The sequence below is a fragment of the Moschus berezovskii genome, chromosome 11 (genome assembly GCF_049115385.1).
Source record: "Moschus berezovskii isolate FMDL1 chromosome 11, NW_MosBer_1.0, whole genome shotgun sequence".
NCBI classification, from domain to species: Eukaryota; Metazoa; Chordata; class Mammalia; order Artiodactyla; family Moschidae; genus Moschus; species Moschus berezovskii.
This window is the reverse complement of record NC_142470.1, coordinates 14035753-14062347: the sequence shown is the minus strand read 5'-3', so window position 1 is coordinate 14062347 and position 26595 is coordinate 14035753. Positions and strand designations below refer to the sequence as shown.

At 47.2% G+C, this 26595-nt stretch overlaps 1 protein-coding gene across 1 annotated transcript in view; it reads right to left on the bottom strand.

Annotated features, from left to right (window-relative positions):
- The window catches only part of TTLL11 (tubulin tyrosine ligase like 11), a 262378-nt gene that overhangs the window by 144593 nt on the left and 91190 nt on the right, over positions 1–26595 (bottom strand). Inside the window, exons 4-6 of the mRNA XM_055399529.2 lie at positions 21768–22343; positions 8254–8349; positions 7440–7555 (exon numbers count right to left, since the gene is read on the bottom strand). Coding sequence (XP_055255504.2) covers positions 7440–7555; positions 8254–8349; positions 21768–22343 — 788 coding nt within the window. The remainder of the gene's footprint in view (positions 1–7439; positions 7556–8253; positions 8350–21767; positions 22344–26595) is intronic.

The following is a 26595-nucleotide window of genomic DNA, read 5'->3' as shown; positions in this document are numbered from 1 at the left end:
AAATGTGAAGCCTGGTCAGGTACGGTGGGCGTGACGGATCCTGAAGCCATGACACCCTGAACCCCAGGGGGGCAAATCGCTCTGGCTCCCTGGAGCCTGCAGTGACAATAGGACTGACTGATGGGTTCTTAGCTTTTTGAAAATATGATGAAAAGTTTCTGACCTTTTCTCCAGGAAAAATAGACATGGACATGAAATTTTGTGTTGTTACAGGGATCACAGACCCTCCGGAGGCCTTCGTGTTTCTGAATCAGGTTGAGGACAAGCTTGGATTTGCTCAGCCTGTCACCTCTGGATCTGCATCTAACTCCCCACCAGCCCCTCCTCTCGACTCATCTGCTTCACGCCTCTGCCTCGCCAGCTGACTTAACTCCTCACATTTCCCCCAATAGACCCCCGTGCCTTTGTTTCCTCCACCAGGGGGATCCTTCCATCGGTCTGTGTGTTCCAAATATTACTCATCCTTTAAACCTCAGTTTCCTCACCACTTCTTCCTTGTCATTTTTTTTTTTTTTTTAACTCTTCTCATCAGGAAATTATCTTTCCCTACATGTTCTTTCCTCGTTACTTCATCTTTACATTTCGGGCACCTTGTAACTTTCCACCTCATAGATATTTGTGAGTCTTGCCTCCCTTACTGACCTGTGAACTAATTCACTTCCATAGTCTTCTCCCTGGGGCTTTCCCTGGTGGTTCAGATGGTAAAGAAATTACCTGCAGTGGGAGAGACCCAGGTAAGATCCCTGGGTCGGGAAGATCCCCTGGAGGAGGGAATGGCAACCCACTCCAGTATTCCTGCCTGGGAAATCCTCTGGACTTGGGAGCCCTGGTGGGCTACAGTCTGTGGGGTCTCAAAGAGTCGGACACTCTCACTTCACTTTCAGTCATCTCCCTGGCACACAGTCAGTGCTCAATAAATGCTCTAAATAACCAGTATCTGTGTATGTGATCCTGATACAGGTTGTAAAATGAAACCCCAACAAGTGTGCAAATATTCATCTCTCTGTGACTCTGATTTATGTGAAATCTTCAGAGGTATTTGGGGTCAGGGCATGCTCATCTGTAGGGGCTTGCCACAAAGAAATCATTAGGGGGTCAACAAAGCCCCAGAATTTCAACAAAATGTCAACTGTGTGCAAGTGGATGGGCCATTTGACAGGGTGGTTGGATGATTCTCCTGGAAGAATGCTTGCTTCCAGAAGACTGCTCTGAGAAGTAAGAAAGACACTGTTCTACATTCACAAAGGCATGTTTAGTCCAAATAGTTTAGAAACCCTTTTTGTCTATCACTGAGGGGATTTCAGTCTGGACGTACTGCTAATTTAAGGGGTAGAGATCCGGGCTTGAGGGAATTTCTGGTTAACGTATTTTTGATACTCATCCCCAGGACAGGACGGAGTTATGTTCCTTGATCAGACTACAAGCCCTCAGCAGTGAAACCAAACCACTGGGAGATTCCTTGATCTCTGTTCTCTTAGAATGTGTGTGTGCCAAGTCGCTTCAGTCGTGTCTGACTCTGTGTGACACTATGGACTTCAGCCTGCCAGGCTCCTCTGTCCATGGGATTCTCCAGGCAAGAATCCTGGAGTGGGTTGCCATGCCCTCCTCCAGGGGATCTTCCACACCGAGGCATCGAACTGGCATCTCTTTATGTCTCCCGCATTGGCAGGCCGCTTCTTTACCACGAGCGCCACCTGGGAAGCCCTAAGAAGAGAATGTTATGTTAGAATGTTTCACCTTTATTCTAGATTCTACATAGAATCAACCTAATTTGAGGATTCACCTAGTGTGTGGGTTCTAAACATGTCACAAGATCCAAGGGATACACTTGAGAGTCAAGGTACGAAGTGAAGCCTGATCTCCCAGTGAAGCCTTCAGAGGATGAACCTCTCTGAATTAGGGACGAAGCTGTACTGGCAGGCTGACTCCACCCTTCATATAAACCTGGTTGTCATGGTGACAGGAGGTCAGTGAAGCTGGGAGAGGACCATGAAATGCTGCTGTGGGAAAAGGGGCTTCTGTGACTTACATAGTCATGTTCCAAATGTACACTTCTGAATAAGAGGCAAGCGGCTCCCAGCTACCCCCAACTCCCCGGCACTGTGTGGCATCAAGAAATCCCCTCAGACTCCTCCAAGCCTGTCCCCGGCTTTATTTATATTAGTCTGGGGGTCCTAAAGGGTAATGATTCCTAAGAAAGGAAAATGGTTACTAGAAACATCTACATCCAGGAAAAAGAGCAAAATACTAGTAAAATGGCTCCACCAGGGGTAAACCCATCTTCCAAAAATTAATCAGTTGATGGAATAATCACTTTTTTTATAAAATAATCTAGGAAAGCAATTTATCCTCTTCTGCTTCTGATAGAAGTGTTTCAAAAGAAAACCTTAGGTTCCCCAAATACCCTGAGAAAAGAAAATAGCTTCCGTTGATTTTCCTGATTTCCTCCCCCCGCCAAGTGATAGATCTTCTTCATCTTAGTCTTGTTTTGTACAATTCAGACAGGCGGAATCATTACATACACAACTCAAACAGGCTGCTTCAGGAGCGGTGACTTATGTGTCACTGTCAGCATAACTTTCAAACGAAGCCTGACCGACCACGTGGTGACCCTAAGAACCAGCATTGGTCTAGTACCCTCAGATGCCATGAAGGCCTCTCGTGTGTGTCATTTCACACGATGCCAGTGACAGTCCAGCCAAGGAGAGCCCTTGAGCCCTTGATCATTTCAAAGATGAGATCAGAGAATAAAGCAACTTGGCCAAGCTCATTGTGCACTGATCAGAGATTAAGGACTTCAACCCAGACCTGGCTGATGCCAAGTCCAGTGCCTCATCAGGACACGAGCTGCTCCTCTGTCATGGATGCTTATGAGGGACGTTCTTGAGCCTGGGAGCTGACGGGCATGCTGGTTTCTAAGGTCCCTGCCAGTTCTGTGCCTCTACTGATAAAATGATGGGGCTGGATTAAACCAGGGACTTTAGAAACTTCTTGTAGCAGAAAAGATCCTTCCCTCTCAAAGAAAATCTGGAGAATGCCAAAGTATAAAATAGGTTATCCCAGCTCCCCTCTGGTTAAAAATGAAATGAACTCCCCCGATAATGTCCATCAAGTGACAAATGGATAACAAAATGTGGTGTATCCATAGAATGGAACATTATTGGGGCATAAGAAGGAATAAGGTACTGATACATGTTATAACATGGGTGAACCAAAAACATGCTAAGTGAAAGAAGCCAGCCACAAGAAGCTCCATTACATGAAACAACCAGCAAAGGTAAATCCAGAGACGGAAAATAGGTTGGCAGAGGTGGGAATGGGGAGTGAGTGCTTAATGGATAATGGGTTACCTTTTGGGGTGACAAAATATTTTGGAGCTAGAAAGGGGTGCTGGTTGTACAACATTATGAATGTGCTAAACACCACTGAACTGTATACTTCTGTATGGCTAATTTTATATTGTGTGGATTTTACCTCCATATGTGTATGCAGAAATATATGAGGGTTCTAGAATCCTATCCCATCAATCGCCCTTCCCCCACCCCTGCAGTGCCTCCAAAGACTCCTAGTAAGTAAATCAATAGTCATCAGATACTACAAAAAGTCATCATAGTTCAAAACAGCTCTCATATGACAGCTATTTTGTCCCTTCAGGGGTCAAAGGTATATTTTTTCCTAACCCAACAAATAAATTTGTCTGGGCGAGTGACATCATGCTACATGGAAACAAAATTTTCCATTGCAGTCAGCTCCAGTGTCAAGTCTAGCTACAGTACTCCAACAGCTTTGGTTTTAGGATATGTCATTGGTCTTAAACTTGAAAGTCTACTTTAAGTATACCAGAAAAGAGCATCAGTTCAGTTCAGTTCAGTCGCTCAGTCGTGTCTGACTCTTTGCAACCCCATGAATCACAGCACGCCAGGCCTCCCTGTCCATCACCAACTCCCGGAGTTCAGTAAGCACTTTTTGTTTGTTTGTTCAAATTACAGTAGGTAATTTTATTGGTGAGTAGTAAACTAAGCATTATTAAGTGCGTACTATATAGTAAGGTGGCTCAGCGGTAAAGAATACACCTGCAATGCAGGAGATGACGCGGGAGACTCGGGTTCAATCCCTGGGTGGGAAAGATTCCCTGGAGAAGGGAAAGGCAATCCACTCCAGTAGTCTTGCCTGGAGAACTCCATGGACAGAGGAGCCTGGTGGGCTACAGTCCATGGGGTCACAAAGACTCAGACACAACTGAGCATATACACACTATATAGTTAAGTCTTGCACGTTGCTTCACGTAAACATCATTATCTCCATTTTAGAGAAAAGGATACTGAGGCTCAGAATAGCTCTCCACATCCAAGGTCAAGATTTGAATCTCAGTCTCAGCTCAGGAGAAAGTTCTATCCACTATACCCACTCAGTAGGGTCACAGGTCCCTCTCCCTGTGGAAGGCATGAGGATTGCTTTCTGCCCCATCAATATATTGACCCCAGCCTACATGCCCCCCTACTTCTGGGGTGTGTGTAGATGCAGGACACACAGACAGAGCTGTCTGGTGCCCTTCAAGACCCCCTTCTGCACCTTTCCAGAGCAGTTTAGAGCAGTTTAAGCCTTTTTGCTTCAGTCTGTGCAGGAAAAGTGAAAACTACCTTCAACAATCTTGCTGATAAAGTGTATTCAATGAACTGATAAGGGACACATCAAACTCTTTTTGCCGAGGAGTTGAAGGGCAAGGCAAGGACACCATTTGTTTTTTAAATATTTAGGTTGGCTCCTATTCAAACACAAGAAACTCCAGCTTCTAAAGTTAACTGCTGGCCAAGAAGTCCTTGTGATGTCCCTTCCTGCAGCGGCAGGACCTGGTCCCAGATCTGAACACACAGCTCAGCACCACAACACTGTGCCTGATCTATGGGCACAAATTTGGTGCTTTTCCAAGTTATTCTAAAACATTTTTACACAAAGGAATTGAGAATCATTTCAGCCTTTTGGTTTGTATAAAAGTGTTAGTCGCTCAGTTGTGTCCAACTCTGTGATCTCATGGACTGTAGCCTGCCGGGCTCCTATGTCCATGAAATTCTCCAGACAAGAATACCGGAGTGGGTTGCCGTTTCCTTCTCCAAGGGATCTTCCCGACCCAGGGATCGAACCCTGGTCTCCCTCATTGCAGGCAGATTCTTTACAGTCTGAGTCACCAGAAAAGCCCTTGGTCTATATGGTAAAGTTATCAAAATGCTGATAATAATTCCTTACATATAACACACTTTACAGATTACAAAATGCTTTCATGGACAATCGTTGCTCGTTTTTGTTTTTTTCTTTAAAGGTATAATTAAGGAAAGATATCAGTAAATGCCATTTAGCTATTAACATACACCCTTATATTGCAGGTAGGGAAAGGGTGAGATGAAAGCATTTTTCTGTTAAGATTGAAGTCAGGTTCTTGAAGCTCTAACTGTTCTTGGTCATCAGTTGAAAAAAAAAAGAAAAGTCAATGCTTTTTAAATTAAAAATGAGGTGCTGCTACTTATGACTTGATAAGTCATAAAACGCCTTTCCCATCTCTCCCAATGGTCCTGGGCCCATTTAAATTGCTTTTAACTTTTAGATCTGCAGCTCATATGGATCACATCGAATGCCAGGTGCCGGTGGAAAAAAAAACCAAACAACTAGAACCAGAAAATGAAAGCTGATCATGTTTTGAGGCTATCTAATGTGAAATACAGCAGTCCCCTTTCCTCTCTTCCTGGTTTTGGTGGTAGAGGTTAAGAAGGCTTAGGTCACACAATAGCCTTTGAACTTGTTCCCACCAAAGGGATCAGAGGGTTAACGTGTCAAGGTCCTCTTTAAAAATCTATCCCCCTGAGCCATCCTGGCATGATAGCCACCAAAATCTCCCTGCAGTGCAACCCTGTCACTCAAGAGCTAATCTCTACCAGTGAGATCAATAACCATTAGAAAGTAGATTTTTGAGAAATGAATTACATTGCAATGAATCTGACCAAACTGCAATTAATCTACTGCTTTTCCTCAAGGATGGCTAAAAAAGGCAGCTGCATGTGTGTACAAGTAGATCCATTATCCAGCTGCTGTGAGCTGCTGCCGTGAGCTGCTCCTGTGAGGGGTTCTGCAGACCAGACCTGCCTCCACTTTGAAGCCCCCGTCGGTGGAGGCCACACCTGGCGGGACCGGCCCACGTGAACCACAGGTGAGCGGTCTCAGCGAGCCTTGCTGGCCTTGGATCCGTGCCTCACACAGCAAAGAATGCTCTGGAAGAGAACTCAACCAAGCAGGCACCATCCAGCCTGAATATAACAAAGGCTCCTTCAGACTGACATTTCCTGCAGGGCGGCGGTGCCCAGCCTTGGCTGCAAGATAGACTCACCTGGGGAAGCTACACTGTTTCCGTGGTCAGGTCTCCAGTCCAGGCTGATTAAAAGCAGCATCTCTAGAAGTGGGGGCGCTTGCACTGGTATTTACGAGAGCTCTCCAGATGGTTCTGATGTGCGGCCAAGAGGAGAAGTGCTATTGGAGGGTGATTCTGACAATACTTGGGCTTGAGCCCAGTTGGTGAGGGGCAGCAGTAAGAGAAGCCTGTGAAGCACCACTTGCTCAGGGAAGTCAGGGTTCCTCACAAATGCTTTACTTGTCTGCGGGGTGTTTGGGTCCAACTGATATGTCAGGGGTACCAGGAGTGCCATTTGACATGCTTGTCTTTGGTTTTGCTGCCTAAAACAGGCACAATGATATTTACTCAACCCTCACTCTGCAAAAGCCAGGAATTTGGTGAAAACAAAACCAACAAAATACCCAAGTGACATTCCATGATTCATGACATCATGGAGTCAGGGGTGATTCCATGGGGGGAGGGGCTGGGTACATACTCCCATCCATATTTCAGTTAGATGTTACTGGGTGGGTGGGATGAACAGATACTATAAGGTTGTCAATATCACAGTACTGCCACAGGTTCGACAATTGGTTCCGCAGATTTTGAAACAAAAAGTTTACATTGCAAGAGTGTTAACATCATGAAGAAAATGAAAAGAAAGCGATCCTTACTACACACATCCAAGTTACCTGTGGCCCCATTCTCCAGCATTTTGTACTCTTTGCCTATGTTTGAGAGTGTCACAGAGAAGCACCATGTGGGCAACGGTGAGGAAGGGGAGATTCTGTCACCGGGGGAGAGTGGGTTTTCAGAAAGACCTTCCAGGCTCAGATAACGATTGGCTAAAAATTCATCTGCTGAACTGCAAGTGTCTCCATCTCTTGACTCTGGAGTCACTATATCTGGAAGGTGATACTCATAGGTGAAAATATGATTTACTAGATTGTTAAAGGTATAAATCTCACTCACGATGCTAACATGCTTTGAGAACTTGACTTACCTGCTTAGAACATGGGAAGCAGAATTGATAGAAATAAATGATATAAAAAATACTTACTGGCTCTCTCTTTTCTTTTTAAGTGGGTCCATGAGACGCAGAGTGTCTCTGATCACGGCCACTTTCACTTCTTCATCGACAAGACTGGGGACATTCTCAAATACCCCTGGAGAGAGCTTGAAGGGTAAGGATTCCATGTTATGGTAGAGACAGTGATTCAGCACCAACTGACCACAAGCACTAGCCCCAGGGATTGTACTGTCAGAATTGTGTAAACACTCCCTTCAGTCTACTTTTAAAATGTCAGTTTCCTTTTACAAATCAACAAAATACACAAAGGGGAAAAAACAGCATTGGGTTTTTCTCATTATCAAAATGATATATGCTCATTGTAGAATATTTGAAAATATGGAAGAGGTGAAGAAAAGAGCCCTCATGATCCACCCCCACCCAAAACCCAGGATTAACAGTCAGTGTATTTCCTTCCAGTCTTTTTTAATGCATTCTTTATCTTAGGGACTCAAGCATGTCGACATGGCTAAATCATATTCATAGAATTTCAATTAGTTCATCTCCTGAGGCTAACTAATTAGTTCACGTCAAAACTGATGGAAAGGCTCAGCTGCTTCTCCATTTGCAGATCTTCAGAACTGGAGAAGGGCACGCGGGGAAGTCACCATAGGTTGGATAGGTCTTATATTAATAGACGATGTTCTGAGCTCAACAAAACTGAAGTTATCTAGGCAGGAACAGAACTTGGCCGGGCAAATCTGACAATGTCGAATCTTGTTTAGCCAAGGGAGCAGCAAGAAGAGTGAGTGGGACCGCTCAGTTTGCCTGGTACTATATTCAATGAGATACTCAAAATACTTACTTCTTGCTCGTGTTCAATTCTCATGCTGGGATTTGCATTTACTTCAAGTAGTATAGGCTTCAGATTTTTCATGAGAAGAATGTCAAAGCCTAAAATCTGGATAAACATAATTCAGAATTAGTTACAATGTCTTTTCAGGAATCAGGTACTGTATTAGGGATATTACGGTGAAGGCAAATTTCACCTCTGCCCCCAACCTGGGCCTTGACCCTGGCTTCTCTCATCCATAGCCCCTCTTCCTCTGGATGGACTTGTCAGGCCAAATGGACAGCAGAAAATTTTATAGGGGCCTTGGTAATGGGATGAGGTCCCATGGTTCATTTCAGCACCACTGGTGTCGTCTAAAGGGCTGTAAGATGATGACCTTGCTCTTCTTTAACAGGTTTTTTATTATGTTAAGGATCAGTAATAGTCCATCAATTTTTCCCTCTCCTGTTCTCCTCTTTTAAGTTGCTTCTTAGCTGGATCTCTAAAAAACCCGAGACTATGTTTCTTAACCTCGGGTAAACATCACCACCACTTAGGGACCCCTTTCAAAACCACTGCTCATCCCTAGCCCACACCTATGAGTCAGAGCCTTTCAGGGTAGAATGCAGCCAGTGTATTTTCAGTAACAAATCCCCTGGATAATTCTGATGGATCCTCCTACCCAAGAAGAAGGGAATATTTATGAGGTGCCCACTGGGCACCAGTTATGATACAATGCACCAATTATTCACAATCTTGATTCATTCTCACGACAGCATATTTGAAGTAGGGATCATGCCCTGCATTTCACAGAAACAGAAAGTGAGTCTCAGAAAGGCCAGTGGGCTTCCCTGAGACTGCTCCTCTCACAAATGACAGAGCTGGATTTCAGAACTGCAGAACTGGCTATGTAGTTTGTGGGACCCGGTGCAAGATGGAAATGCAGTGTTCAAAAAGTATTAACAAATTTCATGATGCTGAAACAGAGCATTAAACCAAGCATGGAGCCCTTTGGAGTGTGGGGCCCCCTGTGACGGCACAGCCCACATGCCCCTGGAGCCAGCCTGCACCCATGGCTAGCTTTAGCACCCTTGCCAACTGGCCAACCGCCTGCTCTTGAACCTGGCATTCTGCCTCAGGTGTGGCTTTGTCTTCTGGCTTCTTCCAATTCCTCAGGAGTCCCCTGCTTGGGGTAAGTAACCCTGAGCATTTCATTTCCTAGGCCTGAAACAGCCCTTTATCTAGATAACATCTCCTCATCCTTGAGATCGCAGTTTCTAACTGGATTCAGACATGGACTATGAGGATGCCAGATTCTCGGGAGGACTGTCATTATCTCTCTAGGAGCTGATAAGATAGAAGAAAACTCCTAATATGAGTGATACCATCCCAAAGCTTCAAAAAGTAACATGGAGAATAAAGGCAGGGAGAGAACAAAGATACAGCTGCATCACCTCCTCTGTGGACTCAAGAAGAAAATATGATGGGAAATCCATCTACTTGTCTATCTAGAATATGCATTAGTTAAATGATAATTATTAAAGTGTAGCTTCATCCTTATTAATGAACTCAGAGCCGGAATGACCATTTGGGGGTGGGGGGCAGGGCGCGTAATTCAAGATAAGGTTATTCTTCAAGAAAGGACAATAAGGATGAAAAGTTGGGAAAAGTCATCCTCACTCTATTTTTCTTTCCCTGGTCATCAGAAGAAAGGAATGGAAATTCAGTAGAAAATGTTACATGTATTATAGATCTGCTTAATAATATATGACAAGTGGATATGAGTAATGAGGCCTGTTAAGAGACTCTGGTGACATCATCAGTCTAGCTTCAGACCTGGTCTGAGACCTGATGTTGATGAGCCTACAGAGAACAATGGGAGGCAGTGTCAGCGTTTATCATCCTGAGTCACGACACTTACTTTTTGCTACATCTTAGAAGCTTGGACTTGTCCTTTCTCAGCCTGGTGGATTTGTCTCGGCTCAGTGCACAGGGATTTCATGAATCCACAGCTATGGGAAAGCTGGAGGAGTGGCGAACCTTCACCAACCGTGGGGACCTGCACCCAGCAGCAGCATAAAGCTTTCCAGGGCCTGAACTTCGGCACATATGTTTGACTGTGTGGAGTCTTGTGTAGGAGTGCTTTGGAGCCAGACTTGGGCTTCAGTCCAGTTTAGTCTCTCATATTTGATACACAACGCTAGGCCTCTGTGAGCCTCACATAACTCATCTGAAAAACATGGGCATAACAACAGCTACCTTGCAGGGTAGTTGACAACGGAAGCAAAAAAGTCCCTAGAGTTATGTTCATCTTAAAGAAAGTACTCAATATACGCTGGCTCCCTTTCCGGTTTTCTACTGATCAATAAGAAATGGCTTTATTAGGTTTGGAATCCAGAGGAACTCATTTCAAATCTTAGTTCTGCCTTCAACTTTTGTAACTACCGGCAAGTGACTTAGCAGCTCCAAGCCCCAGTTTCCTCATCTGTGAAATGGGCATAAGAATAGTGCCTACCTTAGTCCATTCATTCATTAAATACTGAATGCCTCCTATGCCCTAGAGGCTCTTCCAGCTTCCGGAAATGCAGGAGTGGACTAGACAAAGTCCTCACCCTCATGGAGCTTACACCCTAGTCAGGGAGACAGGAGCAAGTAAAGATAATGGGATGTAAAATGTTTTGCATGGTACTTGACACATAGTATTTAATGAAAGTCATCTTTATAGTTCTTCACCAGTTCAAGGAAAGATGAATTTCCCCCCAAAGTTTAATGAAAAATGCAGCAGCAGTGGATCTCAAGAAACAGAATCACAAAACTTGGAGGAGCTTAGAGTTGGTCTTTTCATAAGATCCCAGAATGTCAGAGCTGGCAGAAACTCAGAAATGTATTTGGTTCAGCGCTTTTCAATGTGAGATTATTTTGAGGGGGAAGCACTGGGGAGACCGGATCAGATCAACTTTTATCTTTTTCACATCCTGGGGTTCCCGTGGGAAAAGTATATATTTATATCTACACATCTATCTGTCTATCTGTACCACTAATCCTGGCTTCCCTTGTGGCTTAGTGGTAAAGAATCTGCCTGAAATACAGGAGACCTGAGTTCAATCCCTGGGTTGGGAAGATCTCCTGGAGAAGGACATGGCAACCCACTCCAGTATTCTTGCCTGGCGAATTCTGTGGACAGAGGAGCCTGGTGGGCTACAGTCCATGGGGTTGCAAAAAGTCAGATTGAACAACAACACTACTAATCTAACCTAATATCCACTTTGCACACTAGAAACTTGCAGCTTAGGAACAGGAAAACCTCTCTCCAGTTTGGTGGCAAAGCAGGAAATTTCAAATGGAGAGAGAGAGAAAACTTTTCAATTACGTGATACTCTCCACCCTCCTAGTCATTCAATCAGCAATGGTGTGTTGCTACTTACAAGGTGCCCTGGGGACTCCAAGATATCTTGTCCTTCATCCCTCACCTCCGGAAGCTTCCAAAGCAAGCTGGAGAGAAAAGGGCCCTGAGCCATTCATTGTAAACTCAGGTAGAGCCTCCAACCTACATTCCAATGAGAGGGAATTATCTCCTGAGCCCCAGAACTACACATCCATCTGCATCCAGAGTATTCCCAACTTGGAGATCCCACACCCCTCACATTCAACATCACCAAACTCACTATCTGTGATCGGCAGACTCTAAGACAGTCCTAAAGATACCACCTCCTATATTCATACCCTTTTGTAAGCCCCTTTCCCTGAGAGTGGGCTGCACTAGTAATGTTTTTCTAACAAACAAAATAGGGCAGAAATGATGGGATATCATTTCAAATATTAGGTTATATAAAAAGACTGCAGCTTGCATCTTGAGATGCATTCTCTTGCTCTCTTGTTCCCGTAACACTAAGGGAAGCCAGCTTCCATGTTGAGAGCTGCTGGACGGAGAGGCTGAGATGGCCTCTGGAACTGATGTCCCAGCCAATAGCAAGGGGGACGTGAGGCCTGCCAATAGCCATGTGAATGAGCTGGGGAGGGGATCTTTCCCCCTGAAGCCTCAAGATGACTGCAGTCCTAGACAATATGTTAACTGTAGCCTGTGAGGGACTTTGAGCCAGCAGCAGTCAGCCAGAAATCTCTCCCTCCTTCACATCTACCTGCTCACAGGCTCTGTACATTCTACCTCCAAAGCAGCTTTCTAGACCTGGCCCAATCTCCCTGTCCCTAATCTAGATCAAACCCGCACCATCTTTCACCTGGACTACTTTAATACCTTCCCCCATTCATCTCCCTGCTCTCAAACTCACCCCTCTAATCACCTGGCACAAACGGCTACCAGAGCAATTTTTCTAAAATGCAAATAAAATGTTATGACTCCCCCCACCTAAAATCCTGGCTTACGGGAGGAAGCCCAAGTTCCAGAGCATGTCCTGCAAATTCCTCTATGACCAGCATCTGTGTCAAACTCTAGCTTTATTTTCTCCAACTCAACACTGCATGTCTTGGGCTCTAATTGTGCTGAACTGTTAGTAATTCTGGGCTTCCCAAGTGGTAAAGAATCTGTCTGCCAACGCAGGAGACCCAAGTTCAATCCCTGAGTAGGGAAGATGCCCTGGAGAAGGAAATGACAACCACTCCAGTATTCTTGCCTGGAAAATCCCTTGACAAAGGAGCCTGGCAGGTACAGTCCACAGGACTGCAAAAGAGCTGGACGTGACTTAGCAACTCAACAACAACATTAGTAGCTCCAGAATGCTTTCCTGCTCTCTGCCCTTATACTCTTCTACTTGGAAGACAACTTTATTTATCAAATATTTATCGAGCAACTACCAAACACTAAGTAGTATTCCAGGCACTGGGGATAAAGCAGTGAAGAAGACAAGGTTTGTTTTAACTCCTGCCCTCTTGGAGCTTACATTCTAGAAGAGAGACTGTTCCGTTCCGTTCAGTCGCTCAGTCGTGTCCGACTCTTTGCGACCCCGTGGACTGTAGCCTACCAGGCTTCTCCGTCCATGGGATTCTCTAGGCAAGAATACTGGAGTGGGTTTACCATCTCCTTCTCCAGGGGATCTTCCCGACCCAGGGATCGAACCCAGGTCTCCCGCATTGGAGGCAGACGCTTTAACCTCTGAGCCACCAGGGAAGAGACCACAAGCAAGTAAATATCTATGACAAGGGAAGAACACAGAGTGTGTACAGTGGATGGAGGGAAGGGCTTGGTGGTCAGGAAAGGCCTGAGATTTGTGAGATTTGTCATCTAAGAAGGTGAGATTTGTCATCCTGTTGTCTGGTTTGCACTGTTTCTGATGAGCGGTTTTCAATTATCCTTCATTCCTCTGAACATAACGTGTCTTTTCTCTCTACCTGCTTTTAAGATTTTCTTATTGTCAGCGATTTGATTTTGATAAGCCTTGGTGTGTGTGCATACACATTATTGTATGTGTGGCCATTACTTCAAACATTTTTCTGTATCTTCCCTGTCTCCTCTGCTCAGGAAACTCCAATCACACAGATGTTAGACCATCTGATATTGTACCGTAAGTAACTGAGGGTCCGTTCACTTATATTTCCTGTCACTTTCCTCTCTGTGTTTCATTTTGAGTAAATTCTATTGCTGTGTCTTCAAGTTTGCTGACCATTTCTTCTACAGTATCTCATTTGCTGTTAATCGTACCCAGTGAAATTTTCAATACAGATATTGCATTTTCTTCCATTTGGTCCCTAGAAGTTCCACTTGGTTCTTTTTCACAGCTTGATTTCTCTCTACAGTAAACTATTTTCTTTTAAACTTTTGTACATAGTTGTAGTAGCTGTTTTAATATCCTTTTCCTGCTAGTTTCATTATTTCTAATATTTATGGGACTGTTTCTATTGATTTTCCCCCTAGGTATGGGTTACCTTTTCCTGCCTTGGGGAATATCTAGTGGCTTTTTATTGGATACTGGACACTTAAAGCTCAGTATCTGGATTTTGTCTTCTTTTTAAAAAGTGCGAAGTTTTTTAGGCCAGACCACTTTATCTGCCTCCTGACAAACCTGTATGAAGGTCAAGAAGCAACAGCTAGAACCAGACATGGAACAACAGACTGCTTCCAAATTGGGAAAGGAGTATGTCAAGGCTGTATACTGTCACCCTGCTTAGTTAACTTATATGCAGAGTACATCATGAGAAATGCTGGACTGGATGAAGCACAAGCTGGAATCAAGACTGCCAGGAGAAATATCAATAACCTCAGATATGCAGATGACACCCTTAAGGCAGAAAGTGAAGAACTAAAAAGCCTCTTGATAAAAGTGAAAGGGGAGAGTGAAAAAGTTGGCTTAAAACTCAACAGTCAAAAAACTAAGATCATGGCATCCGGTCCTATCACTTCATGGCAAATAGATGGAGAAACAATTGAAACAGTAGCAGACTTTATTTTCTTGGGCTCCAAAATCACTGCAGATGGTACTTGCAGGCATGAAATTAAAAGATGCTTGCTCCTTGGAAGAAAAGCTATGACCAACCTAGACAGCATATTAAAAAGCAGAGACATTACTTTGCCAACAAAGGTCCATCTAGTCGAAGTGATGGTTTTTCCAGTAGTCATGTATGGATGTGAGAGTTGGACCATAAAGAAAGCTGAGCACCAAAGAATTGATGCTTTTGAACTGCAGTGTTAGAGAAGACTCTTGAGAATTCCTTGGACTGCAAGGAATCCAACCAGTCCATCCTAAAGGAAATCAGTCCTGAATATTCATTGGAAGGACTGAGGCTGAAGCTGAAACTCTAATATTTTGGCCACCTGATGCGAAGAATTGACTCATTTGCAAAGACCCTGATGCTGGGAAAGATTGAAGGCAGGAAGAGAAGGGGACGACAGAGGATGAGATGGATGGATGGCATCACCGACTCAATGGACATGAGTTTGAGCAAGCTCTGGGAGTTGGTGATGGACAGGGAAGCATGGCGTGCTGCAGTCCATGGGGTCACAAAGAGTCAGACATGACTGAGCGACTGAACCAAACTGAAATTTTTAGGCAGTCAGTTATTTGCAGATTACGTTGATACCTCCAGGCCTATTATTTAAGCTTTACCAGGTTGAGTCTAGAGTAACTTTCATCCCAGGGAAGATTCAGTCCATTAGGATAGAACTTCTTTGCAGTCTCCCTTGAATGTGTCCAGTAACCACCAAGCAGTCTCCACACTGACTCTTTGGAGCTTGGACATCTCCCTGCTCCGTGTGAGCTCTGGTTCATCTTCTCAGTTCCCTGGTCACTCTTTGCCCAACTCTGTGGATTAACCCTCCGTATATGAATAGCCCAGACTCCGCAAAGGTGTACGGGATTCCCATGCAGGTTCCTGGAGCTCTTTTCCTGCCTGGGTCCCTCCTTTAAAGAATTCTGCCCACAGAATTCCAGCCACCTTGGCATTACTAAATGCTCATCTCCATCTCCTCAACTCACTGAGATCACAGGGCTCTGTTCTGTGCCCCCTTACCCCCGCCACGTCTTGGAGAGTGCCTCCAGACAGCAAGCTGAGGCAAGTAGATGCATCTCGGCTTTTGTTCCCCACTTTCCTTGGGGATTACGATGTCGAGCTGTCTGTTGTACAAAATCTGAAAACACTTCTTTCATGTACTTCGTCTGGTATTCAGGCTGTTTTCAGAACAGCCTGTCTTTGTTACTCCATCACGACCAGAAGCCAGAGATTCAGGAGGTGATGTATGAGCAGGGACTGACCGAAGTGAGCAAACAAGTCATTTGAAGAGTCGAACAAGAGCGTCCCACGCAGAAGGCATGGCAAGAGCGTAGGCCATTGCTGACGAACAGCAAGGAGTCAGACAGGGAGACAGGAGACGAGGTCAGACAGAAAGACAAGGGCCAGATCATGTAGCATCTTGCAGGCCATGGTAAGGAGCCAGGGTTTTAAGTGCAATGAGAAAGCCATTGGAGACTTTACACAGGGAGGTAATTTAATCTGACATGTTTTAAAAGAATCACTTTAGCTACAGTGAGAAAAATAGGCTACAAGCAGCCAGGGTGGGAAAACGAACATCAATTAGGAGGCAGTTGCAGTGATACAAGATGACGGCTGTCTGGACTGGGATGGAAGCAGCGGTGTTGGTTAAAAGTGGTCACACTGGGATTTCCCTGGTGGTCCAGTGGTTAAGACTCCGCACTTCCAACACAGGGGGTGCAGACAAGCTGCCTTGTCTGTGTTTCCCCATAATCCTGCACATGTCCCCCCACGGTGCTCACGATTCCCACGTGGCAGTCTTCCGGACCACACTGTGCACCCCTTAGGGGCAGGACTGCAACCTCGCCCACACCGCACACCCACAGCTAGCTCAGGGCTTGTGTCAGTGGGTGACCAGCATATGTGTCTTAAAGAAGGAGAAAATAAAAAAAGCTTACGTCAAAAGTGGTCGAGGAAGGCTTTACGGAGAAGGTGGGATTTGAGCAGTACCTTGCGGCACTAGATTTTACAAGAGAGGGAGAAGAGCAGAGAACGTGGGAGAAGAGGCCAAGCCAGGAGAGAACAGAAGGGCAGGATGGGGGAAACACAGAGGATGTCCAGGAAACAGGAGTCAGCTGTGTTTGGCAGACCCGCGTGGATCTCGGAGGAACGGGGAAGCGAGGCTGGGGCCAGGCTGGGAGGCAACGGGGGGTCAGGACCTATTTCTCAAACTGTGCTCCTTGGAACACCAGTGTTCCATTAAGTTGGAAATGTGACTTGCTTCCTGGTTTCCCCATAAGTTCAAGGCACTTCTTCGTAGACCAGTTGAGAACAGCTGTCGTGACCGATAGCAAATGATGTGACCTTATTTATTAAGTGATTGCCGCCTGCTGGGTACTCGTCAACACAGCGTTCTCTCACGCAGTCTCCCAACAACCCTGCGAGGCAGGGACCAGTGTTCTATTTGCAGAAAAGGAAACTGAGGCGGAGAGAGGTTAACTTGCCAAGCTCTCCAGACGGAGTTGCTGGAAGCAGGAGCTGGCGTTAGCTCAAACCCAGGGCTTCTGAGAACTAAACTCAAGTCCATGTGTGAGCGCTGGGCTGTTCCTTCCCCTCCTTCCTGTGGGGTGTCTGGGGCTGATGGTGGGGGAGATCAGAAGAGCAGAGAAGGGAGAGAAGAAGCACCTTAGCACTTAGGGAAGGTCCCTCCTCCAGACACCGAAGGGAAAGGATCACAGCCAAGGAGAGAAGTGGACCCAGAGCAAGAGGAAGACAGAAACCCGGCTGTGGAACTAGGAGAGAAAAGTTCAAGAAAGCTGAACTGGAAAGCTCTCCTCTGTGCGTGCTTTTCTCCCACATGAATCGTCTACACCCAGACGGGCCTGACTCTCTAAGCCGGGGTCACAGAGCTGCCCTCCAGAAGACTGACAGGGGGAAATATTGCTGGGGGCTGTCTGAGCAATGACAGGGGGACAGACCAGAATAACGGGGCAGCCACGTTCCTAGGCAACAGATTACAGGAAACCTGCCCACAGCCCCGCCATGCCAGCCCCTGCGCCGGGCCATCACAATTTCCCAAGTAGTTATTGTGGCTGTGATTGGAAAGGGGTCACAGTCACATGTTTGGGATAAATGTAATTTTGCTGGCTTAGCGTGTACGTTCTGGAGTGCTGCAGTCTGGGCCAGGCCTGGCTACAAGCAAAAGGAGCATCCATGACAAAGAAGAAATGCACTATATGCGCACAAAACATTATAGTTTGCACAGCCCTTTAACACCTTGATCTCATGTGAGTCAGATGACAGCCCTGTGACGTAGGTGAGGAAACAGAGGCACAGAAAAGTCAAGCGACTTATATAACGTCACACGGCAAATCAATGTCAGAACCATGTGTTGCCCCTAAATCTCTGGGTTCCAAGTTAGTTCAGGTGTTTGAGACCTAAACTAACAAGTGTTTCAACAAGTGATAAGGATAAAGAAAGCAAGAGAGGACTCCAAGGAAAAAAAAGATACTCTTCTCTCAATCACTGTGAATCTGAAATGTACGTAAAAACAGATTTCAAGTATCTAATGGGCTTCCCTGGTGGCTTAGTCAGTAACAAAACTGCATGCAATTCAGGAGATGTGGGTTCGATCCCTGGGTCGGGAAGATCCCCTGGAGAAGGATGTGGCAATCCACCCCAGTATTCTTGCCTGGAGAATCCCATGGACAGAGGAGCCCGATGGGCTACAGTCCCTGGGGTTGTAAGAGTTGGACACAACTGAGCAACTAAACCACAGTGCTTTACACCACATCAAAGGACTTCACCCTCATTACTCCACACTGCTCCCAAGATGGCAGGTAAGGGGGTGAGTGTAGGTGATTCACAGAGAAAGAAACAGAGGCTCGGGGTGGTGAGGAAACGAGCCCACGGGGCCCCCAGCCGGGAAGAGGACGAACTCCTCCTGGAGGCTGGCTTCCGGCCCTGGGCTCCTCTCCCGACCCCAGGCCTGGCAGCACTCAGCGTGGTCAAGCAGTGGGAAACGCTTACGGGCCTGTGGTTCCGTGTGCCAGCTGTGCTCTGTCCAAACCAGCGGCTCCCTCTCTGTCCGCCCTCTCTGTCCACCCCACGGCCGCCCCATGCCACTGGTCCACAGCAAGACAAGCAGAGAAACCATGGCCCTGGCCCTCCACCCTGCGCCCTTGCTGTGCCAGGGCTCTGCGGCTTGGCCACGCACGGGGGCCCACATGACGCTCCCAGAATAGCTGTTACTGTCGAACAGATGTGACCATGCGGTCCCCTGGGATGACCCCTGGATGCCTCCACGTTGCAACTCTCTCCTTTGCCCTAACCTTCCAGTGGCTCAAGCCAGGATGTGTTTTCTCTGGTCCTGCCGCTAAGTTGTGCCCACTTCCCCTTTCTAATGCCCTCAGCCTGATGGCTGAGGTGGACATCCTGCCTAGGGTCCAAAGCCTGGGGCCCAAGGGGCCTAAGGACAGATTTTGGACGACAATCACCCCCACCACCACCCCCCCGCCCCCCCCCAAAACTGACACTGCCTGAATGCCCCGCCAAAGGCTTCCACCGGCCTTCCCGGAAATCCTGCTGACTGGTTCCCACTACCAGGGTAGCCTCTCTGGATCTGGGGCTGTATCCTGGGACCAGCCTCCTCTCCTGCTGCCAAACGTGCATCCTCTCTGTCAGAGATGCTGCCTCGCTGCCTCCCCCTCCCCCTTCCTGTTCCACGCTACCTGTGTCTCTCCTGCCACAGCCTTTAAAGGACTGGAAACAACTCAAACGTTCAATGATAGAAGAACTGATGAATAAAATGTGCGTGTTTACAATGGGATGTACAGCCAGGCAAATGAAACAGAACCAACAACCTACCTCCACACAGAGTCGAAAAGAAAGTTGCAGAAGACTATGTACATGATTGCAGGGTTTTTACGATGCTCAAAAACAAGCAAAATGATATATTCCTTAAGGATATATTCCATATAATAAAAGTATTTTTTTTTAAGTAAGGAAATGGTAACGAGAACATTCAGGACGATGGTTACCTCGGGGTGAGGAACGGGATCAGGGAGCAGCACTATAATTGGGGACCTTGGGTTGGGAGGTAGGTTGCAGATAATGGTTTCGTGCTTCTGCTTCACAGCTTACACACATGTTCCATGTATTCTTTCTTATATACTCACTGCTTCAAGATTAGATCGAGGGGGTCCCAGAGGTGGTATTTCGTATCATCTGCTCCCTACCCCGATTTATCTGCAGGAAACTGTGTGCCCACCAAGCACCTGGACTCCAGGTCTCCCCCCAGCACCTTCACGGCCAAATGACCTGGAAGGATGCGCCACCCCCGTGTCCATCTCCTCCCTGCCCCACGGCTGACTCAGTGCTCCACACATCACCCTGTCCCTTACTGAATGGCAGTGCCCCAGGGGGTCTTCTCGGGCCCCTGCTCTCCCTGCAGCGTCTCATGGCCCCATGACCATCTGAACACTGATGTCCCAATCTCTCTCCCGCCCAGCCCTCTCGCTCCTGTACTCCAGGATCAGATGCCCAATGCCCAATATCCACCTAACCTCCCCACTTGGATGTCACTCAGGCCCTTCAAAGGTATGTTAAAGTCCAACTCCTGACCCCTGCCCACAAGCCTGGGCCCCTTCCGGCGGCTTCTCTCCATCCATCCAGGCACCTAAGCCAGCCGGGAGTCGGTCTGGGTTCTCCGCCTCTTCCCCGCCCCAGCCAATCTCTCCACTGTCCCCCGCCCCAGCCAATCACCAAGTCTGGTTGTTGGACCCCTTCCATGGTTCTCACGTGGGCTTCCCGCATAACTCAGTCAGTAACGAATCTGCTTGCAATGCAGGAGACCCGGGTTCGATCCCTGGGTCGGGAAGATCCCCTGGAGAAGGAAATGGCAACCCACTCCAGTACTCTTGCCTGGAGAATCCCATGGACAGAGGAGCCTGGCGGGCTGCAGTCCATGAGGTCGCAAGAGTCGGACACGACTTAGCGACTAAATCACCACCACCACCATGGTTCTGTCCAATGACACCAAGCCCTTCACAACCCAAACCAGCATCCTCTCTTGCTCATAGGAAAGCACTCAGCTCACCAGTTCTCCCCACAACCCTGCTCCTAGTCGCCCCTCAATCTGGTCTTCACCCTGTGGCCAGTTTGGTCTTTGTCACACGCAAACCTGAGTGCATCAGTGCCCTCTGGGGTCCCGTGGACACCCCTGCCCTCAGCCTTCCACGACTTACCCCACCGACCTCTCCCACCTCAACTTCCTCATCTCCCCCCATGTCCCTGCTCCAAACCCCACCCTCCCTCCAGACTCACCTCTGGGGCTGCAAGCATGTCCCCCGCTAGGATGCTTTGTCTCCCCAGCCCTCTCCAGTCTCGCCTGCTCCATCTCACTCTTATTCCAGGTCCCAGTTTAACTGCTGCTACTTCTGGGAAGTCTTCCCAGACCACCCCCATTCCCACTCAGAAAATGTTAGATGGCCCCACAATCTCACAGCACCTGGTATGTTTCCCCTATTCCAGCACTCATGACACTTTATACTAGTGGCTTTTTTTCTGGCCATTCTACACAGCACGTGGGATCCTAGTTCCCCCACCGGGTAGCAAACTGGGGCCCCGTGCACTGGAAGCGTGGAGTCCTAACCACTGGACCACCAGGGAAGTCCCTCTGCGAATTGCTCTTCAACTTATTTGTCTCCCACAAGAGCACAGATTCTCCGCATCAGCCAGCAGGGACCTGACTTCCTGTCTCACTAGTACCTCAAACAGTGCCTGGCCTCTGTTAAGCAGGCGGAGAAAACTGCAGGAAGAAAGAATGAATGGGAGGCCCTGGGGCTTTCCATACTGCTCATTTGACTCTTACAAGCATCCTTTAAGGGAGGTTTACCCTTGGTCTCATTTTACAGGTGAGAAAATGGAAGTAACTTGCCCCAAGTCACACAGCCAGCGAATAGAAAGCAGAAAGTTGGACCCTGCTTTCACACCAAAGCCCATTCGGGTAACCATCCCTCCACCCCTCTGACCACCCCGCCCCCATCCCTCACCCCACAGGAAACCAGGGAGCCCTCCAAAGGCCCGGTGAAAGCCAAGAACTCCGGCGGGGAACTGGCGCTGGTTACCTGGAAGCAGGTGGGGCCCGGCCTCCCCGCAGGGATATCCGACTGGTAGAACACTTTGAGTTCTGGAGTCAGGGCAATGACGGTCTTGATCACCAAGGAGATGATATCGGACCAGACCTTCTTGATGTCAACACCCTTGGAGGACAACCTATAGAGAATGCTGGAAAACGTCCTTTTGCTGCCTGTGCTGGTACTGTCCGAATGGATGAAGTTCCTGCTGTGGATGTTCAGGGAGTAGTTGGTCAAATGCATGAAGATGTGGTGCAGGTTTTTGGGGCTGGGCTCCTGGTACGGCTCTGTACAAAACCGAGAGAGTCCGTCTTTGGCTATGTAGATCTCTAAGGGCTCTAGAGACTTTAGTAGGACGTACAGACGGATATCGAACTTGAGTTTGTCGATGAGGAGGGGCTTGCAGATGTACTCCTGGACCACCGCCGGCCTGCTCTGCAGTGTCCCTGACAGGCGGATGTCACTGGGGTCTTTGATGAGGTAGATTCCGTCACCCTGACAACCACTGTCAGGTTTCACGATAAAAGTGGGCTTCCAGGAGGGGTCCCCATCTTTCACCATTTGAACCTGGGGGCAGAAAAAGGATGGTGAGCACCATATTCCTGTCCTCTCTGGTCCCCGAGACGCAGCAGGACCTTGGCAAATGGTGAATGAGTGACAGGATGACCCCACCTATGCAAGGACTCACTCAGCACCTGCCAGAGGCAACACTGCCCGGTACTGAGACAGTGACCCCAAAGTGCCCCCGACCTGTCCTCCACAGTGCAGCCGATTTGCAATCATGACACCAGGGTTCCAACCCCAGGTATTGGCCGATTATTAGCTATCACCCTGAGCGAGTCCTGATAGCTCAGTTGGTAAAGAATCCACCTGCAATGCAGGGGACCTGGGTTCCATCCCTGGGTTGGGAAGATCCCCTGGAGAAGGGAAAGGCTACCCACTCCAGTATTCTGGCCTGAAGAATTCCATGGACGGTATAGTCCATGGGGTCGCAAAGAGTCGGACATGACTGAGTGACTTTCACTTCACTTCACTATGTGTGGGGACTATACGAGGCACTTTACAGAAGTTATTTCATCCAGCCCTCACAGAACATATGGTCCCTTTTCATAATATAGGAAACAAGGAGCGCAGGCCTGGAAGTCACACTGTCTGGGCTCACATCATCCCCGCCCTGCTGCTTCCTGTGTGACCCCGGGCAAGTGACGTAGATTATCTGCGTCTTCTCCGTCTGTAAAATAGGAGCACGACTGTTCTGAGGATTAAATGAGATAACACATGTAAAGGGTGAAACCACTGCAGCTGACACACAAAAGGCAGCCATAAGCCTGGGTGTTGCTGGTTGTTTTTCTTTTTTTTTGAAACTTTATAAGAAACTCCAAAGTCTTTATTTAAAGCGATTAGAGCATTGCTGTTCTTTTTAAAGATGAAGTAACTTTTTGGCAGACTGAGGGGCAGAACTGGGATTGGAACCTAGATCAAGGGCTCTGAGGTGTTCAGACCGTCCCCTGTACTTCCACACCTCAGTATCCTCGTTTTAAAAACGGGGATATAAAAACCTTCCCCCTCCCCAGATCACTGTAAAGAGGAAATAAACTGAAAAGTGCACAGGGCGGAACGCACCACTACAGAGTTCGCGCACGGGGACTGTTAGTTTCAGCTTCTGCGTCTCTCATTAGGCTCATCTGGTAGACTCACTCAATCCTTTGATCTGTTGAGATCTTTTGAAACTAGATTCTGTCATTCTAAGATCTGCTCTCCTCCCAGTTCCAGGTCAGCAGGACACCCACATAATTACCTGGGGCGCTTGACCGGCGCAGACACTCAGCCTGGCTCTGTACCACTCACACACACCCAGTTTCCCCCAGACACTTGTCTGATCCTTGAGAGGTTTTCACCAGGGGAGGGGAGCTGGAGGAAATTTAAAGGTGGATCTGGTTTTTCGTTGTTGCTATTGTTTTTAAGTTTTTAATGCTTTTTTAAAAAAAAAAAAGATTTTTTTTTTTTTTTAATGTGGACCAATTTTAGTCTTTACTGAAATTGTCACACTGTTGCCTCTGGGTTTTTATTTATTTGTGGCTTTGCTGGGTCTTCGTTGCTGCATGGGCTTTTCTCTAGTTGTGGTGATTGGGGGCTACTCTTTGTTGAAGTGTGTGGGCTTCTCATTGTGGTGGCTTCCCTTGCTATGGAGCACTGGCTCGGGGGCGTGAGGGCTCAGTAGTTGCAGCGTGTGGGCTCAGTAGTTGCGTTTCTTGGGCTCTCGAGCACAAAATCAGTAGTCGTGGCACATGGGCTTAGTTGTTCTGAGGGATGTGGGATCTTCCCGGATCAGGGATTGAACCCATGTCTCCTGCATTGGCAGGCGGATGCTTTACCACTGAGCTACCAGGTAAGTCCCCTGCCTCTATTTTATCCTTTGGTTTTTTAGCTGCAAGGCATGTGGGATCTGCACTCCCTGATCAGGAATCGAACCGGTATCCCCTGCATTGGAAGGTGAAGTCTTAACCACTGGACCGCCAGAGAAGCCCCTAACCGGTGAATTTGAAAGAGGGAGCCACTTTCTCTGCAGCTTCTGGCTTCAAAGAGCCCGAGAGCGAGCTTTCTTTCCTTGTGGAACCTTAACAGAGCTGAGCCAGCGTGCCCCAGCGCTGGACTCGCCTGGCCGCACACCTTTGCTGCGTAAGCCCAACCCAGGACATCTGTGCACTGGGTTTTACTTATCTCTCTGACCAGCCTATATTTCTGAGTGAAGCTTTTGCCAATTCCTTGGGCACTATCAGTTACTCCCGGCTTGTAAAAGATCGTTAACAATGGAGGAAACACTTAAAGCCTTAATAATGGTCCACATCCATTGTTTCCCCTCGTCAGCAGGATTCGAGAATGGAACTTCACGGGAGATCAATGCCGGCCTCCCAGGGCCCTCCACCGAGCCTCCCTCGCAACAGTGACCTTGACGCTTATGTAGTTATTTAATATTCATCTGAAGCATTCATACGTTTGGCCCTTTACAGTAAATATAAACGTACTGGAGAAATGGCAGTTATGGATCAAGAAGTGAAAAATGTCAGGTTTGCACTGATGGGTAATTTTTCCCTCTGGAAAGCTTTTGCTATGCTGAAGATACTAACAATTCAATATATTATTGGCCACGATATTTTCTCCTTTGAATTCACTGTATGTGCCTTAAATAAATTAAACTACATGGTCAATAGTCTCTGTCATTCACTGCATTACTGAATATTTCTTCTGCTCTTTGCCAGAGTAGCACCATACAAATCAAGATTATTAATACCAACAGGATCATGGAACCTTTAGAACTGCAAGGATCCTCGGAGATCAATGGCACCCAATCCTCTCATAATTCAAAAGGGGCAGTGGAGGCTCAGAGAGGTGACATGAGTGGCCTTGGGTCCCCTAACTGACTATGGGGATGGTTAGGATGAGAATTGGGGCGTCCCAGGTGGCACTAGTGCTAAACAACACCCCAGCCAATGCAGAAGAACTAAGAGACACGGGTTCTATTCCTGGGTCGGAAAGATCCCCTGGAGTAGGAAATGGCAACCCACTCCAGTATTCTTGCCTGGAGAATCCCATGGGCAGAGGAGCCTGGCGGGATACAGTCCACAGGGTCGTACAGATATCACTTCAGATACCACTGAAGCCACTTAGCATACACACACAGGATGAGAACTGAAGCCTTCTGACCTCACAGCAAGTTCTCTGTGCCATCTTTATATCTCTGACAAAATAATAAAGGTCCCTTTTTGCCTGAATGCTATTGGAAAGATTCTCTTAATATGGCAGACAGAATCTGAGCTCTGGCCACAAACTGAAGAGTTTGGCCTCTGAGCTTGGCCTTCTTGGAACTGGAATCATAGATCCTGAGTTTGCCAGGCCTGCCTCAGTTCCAAATCTTCTGTCTGGGCTCCTGGCTTGCTCCAATATAGGCACCATTTATGGGAAAGCTTCATAGCTGTTCTGAATGTCATTCCCCAAGCCACCAGACCCCTTCAGTAACTTCTATTTTAAAAAAGAGAAAAAAATTCTAGAAGTCACATTCACTTTCCTCAGAGGTTTTACTCAAAGGTGACCCCTTCCCCCCAGTTATTAAAGTTATTAAAGAATGAATACATTGGTTCTTAGCAAGAAGTCATGGACCAGAATCTAAAGATAGTCTATATAACTAGGCACCAGGCCCAGAAATTCTGAGTTAATAGATCTGGGATGAGACCTGAGCATATATGTATTTGAGAAAAATCATGACGGGTAATTCTGGTGTTCACTCTGTTTGAGAATCACTGGGCTAACGTCAATTAAATACAAATGCAATCTGGACCCTACACACTGAATGAAGTTTTACGCATTAATGCTAGCCAGAATATGAGAAAAACTTGCACTTGGGCTACAGCTGACGGTATCGCCAGTCTCACCCACACATGCCCTTGCATGTGAAATTCCTTATCTTGTAACTGTACACACAGAGAACCGAGAGAGATGCCCAGAGGGCACAGTGGCCAGATAGACAGGCACTGGTAGGCACTGTTGAAAATTTTTATGTCTTTTACTGCCCCCTAGTGGATATTTAAGAAATGTGAACAGGAAAGACTCGCCCCACACCCCCCCGCCCCGACCCCCAATCAAATTTTGACTCTTCTTAGTCATTTGGCCACCTGGTGCAAAGAACTAACTCATTAGAAAAGACCCTGATGCTGGGAAAGATTGAGGCAGGAGGAGAAGGGGACGACAGAGGATGAGATGGTTGGATGGCATCACCGACTCAATGGACATGAGTTTGAGTAAATTCCAGGAGGTGGAACTG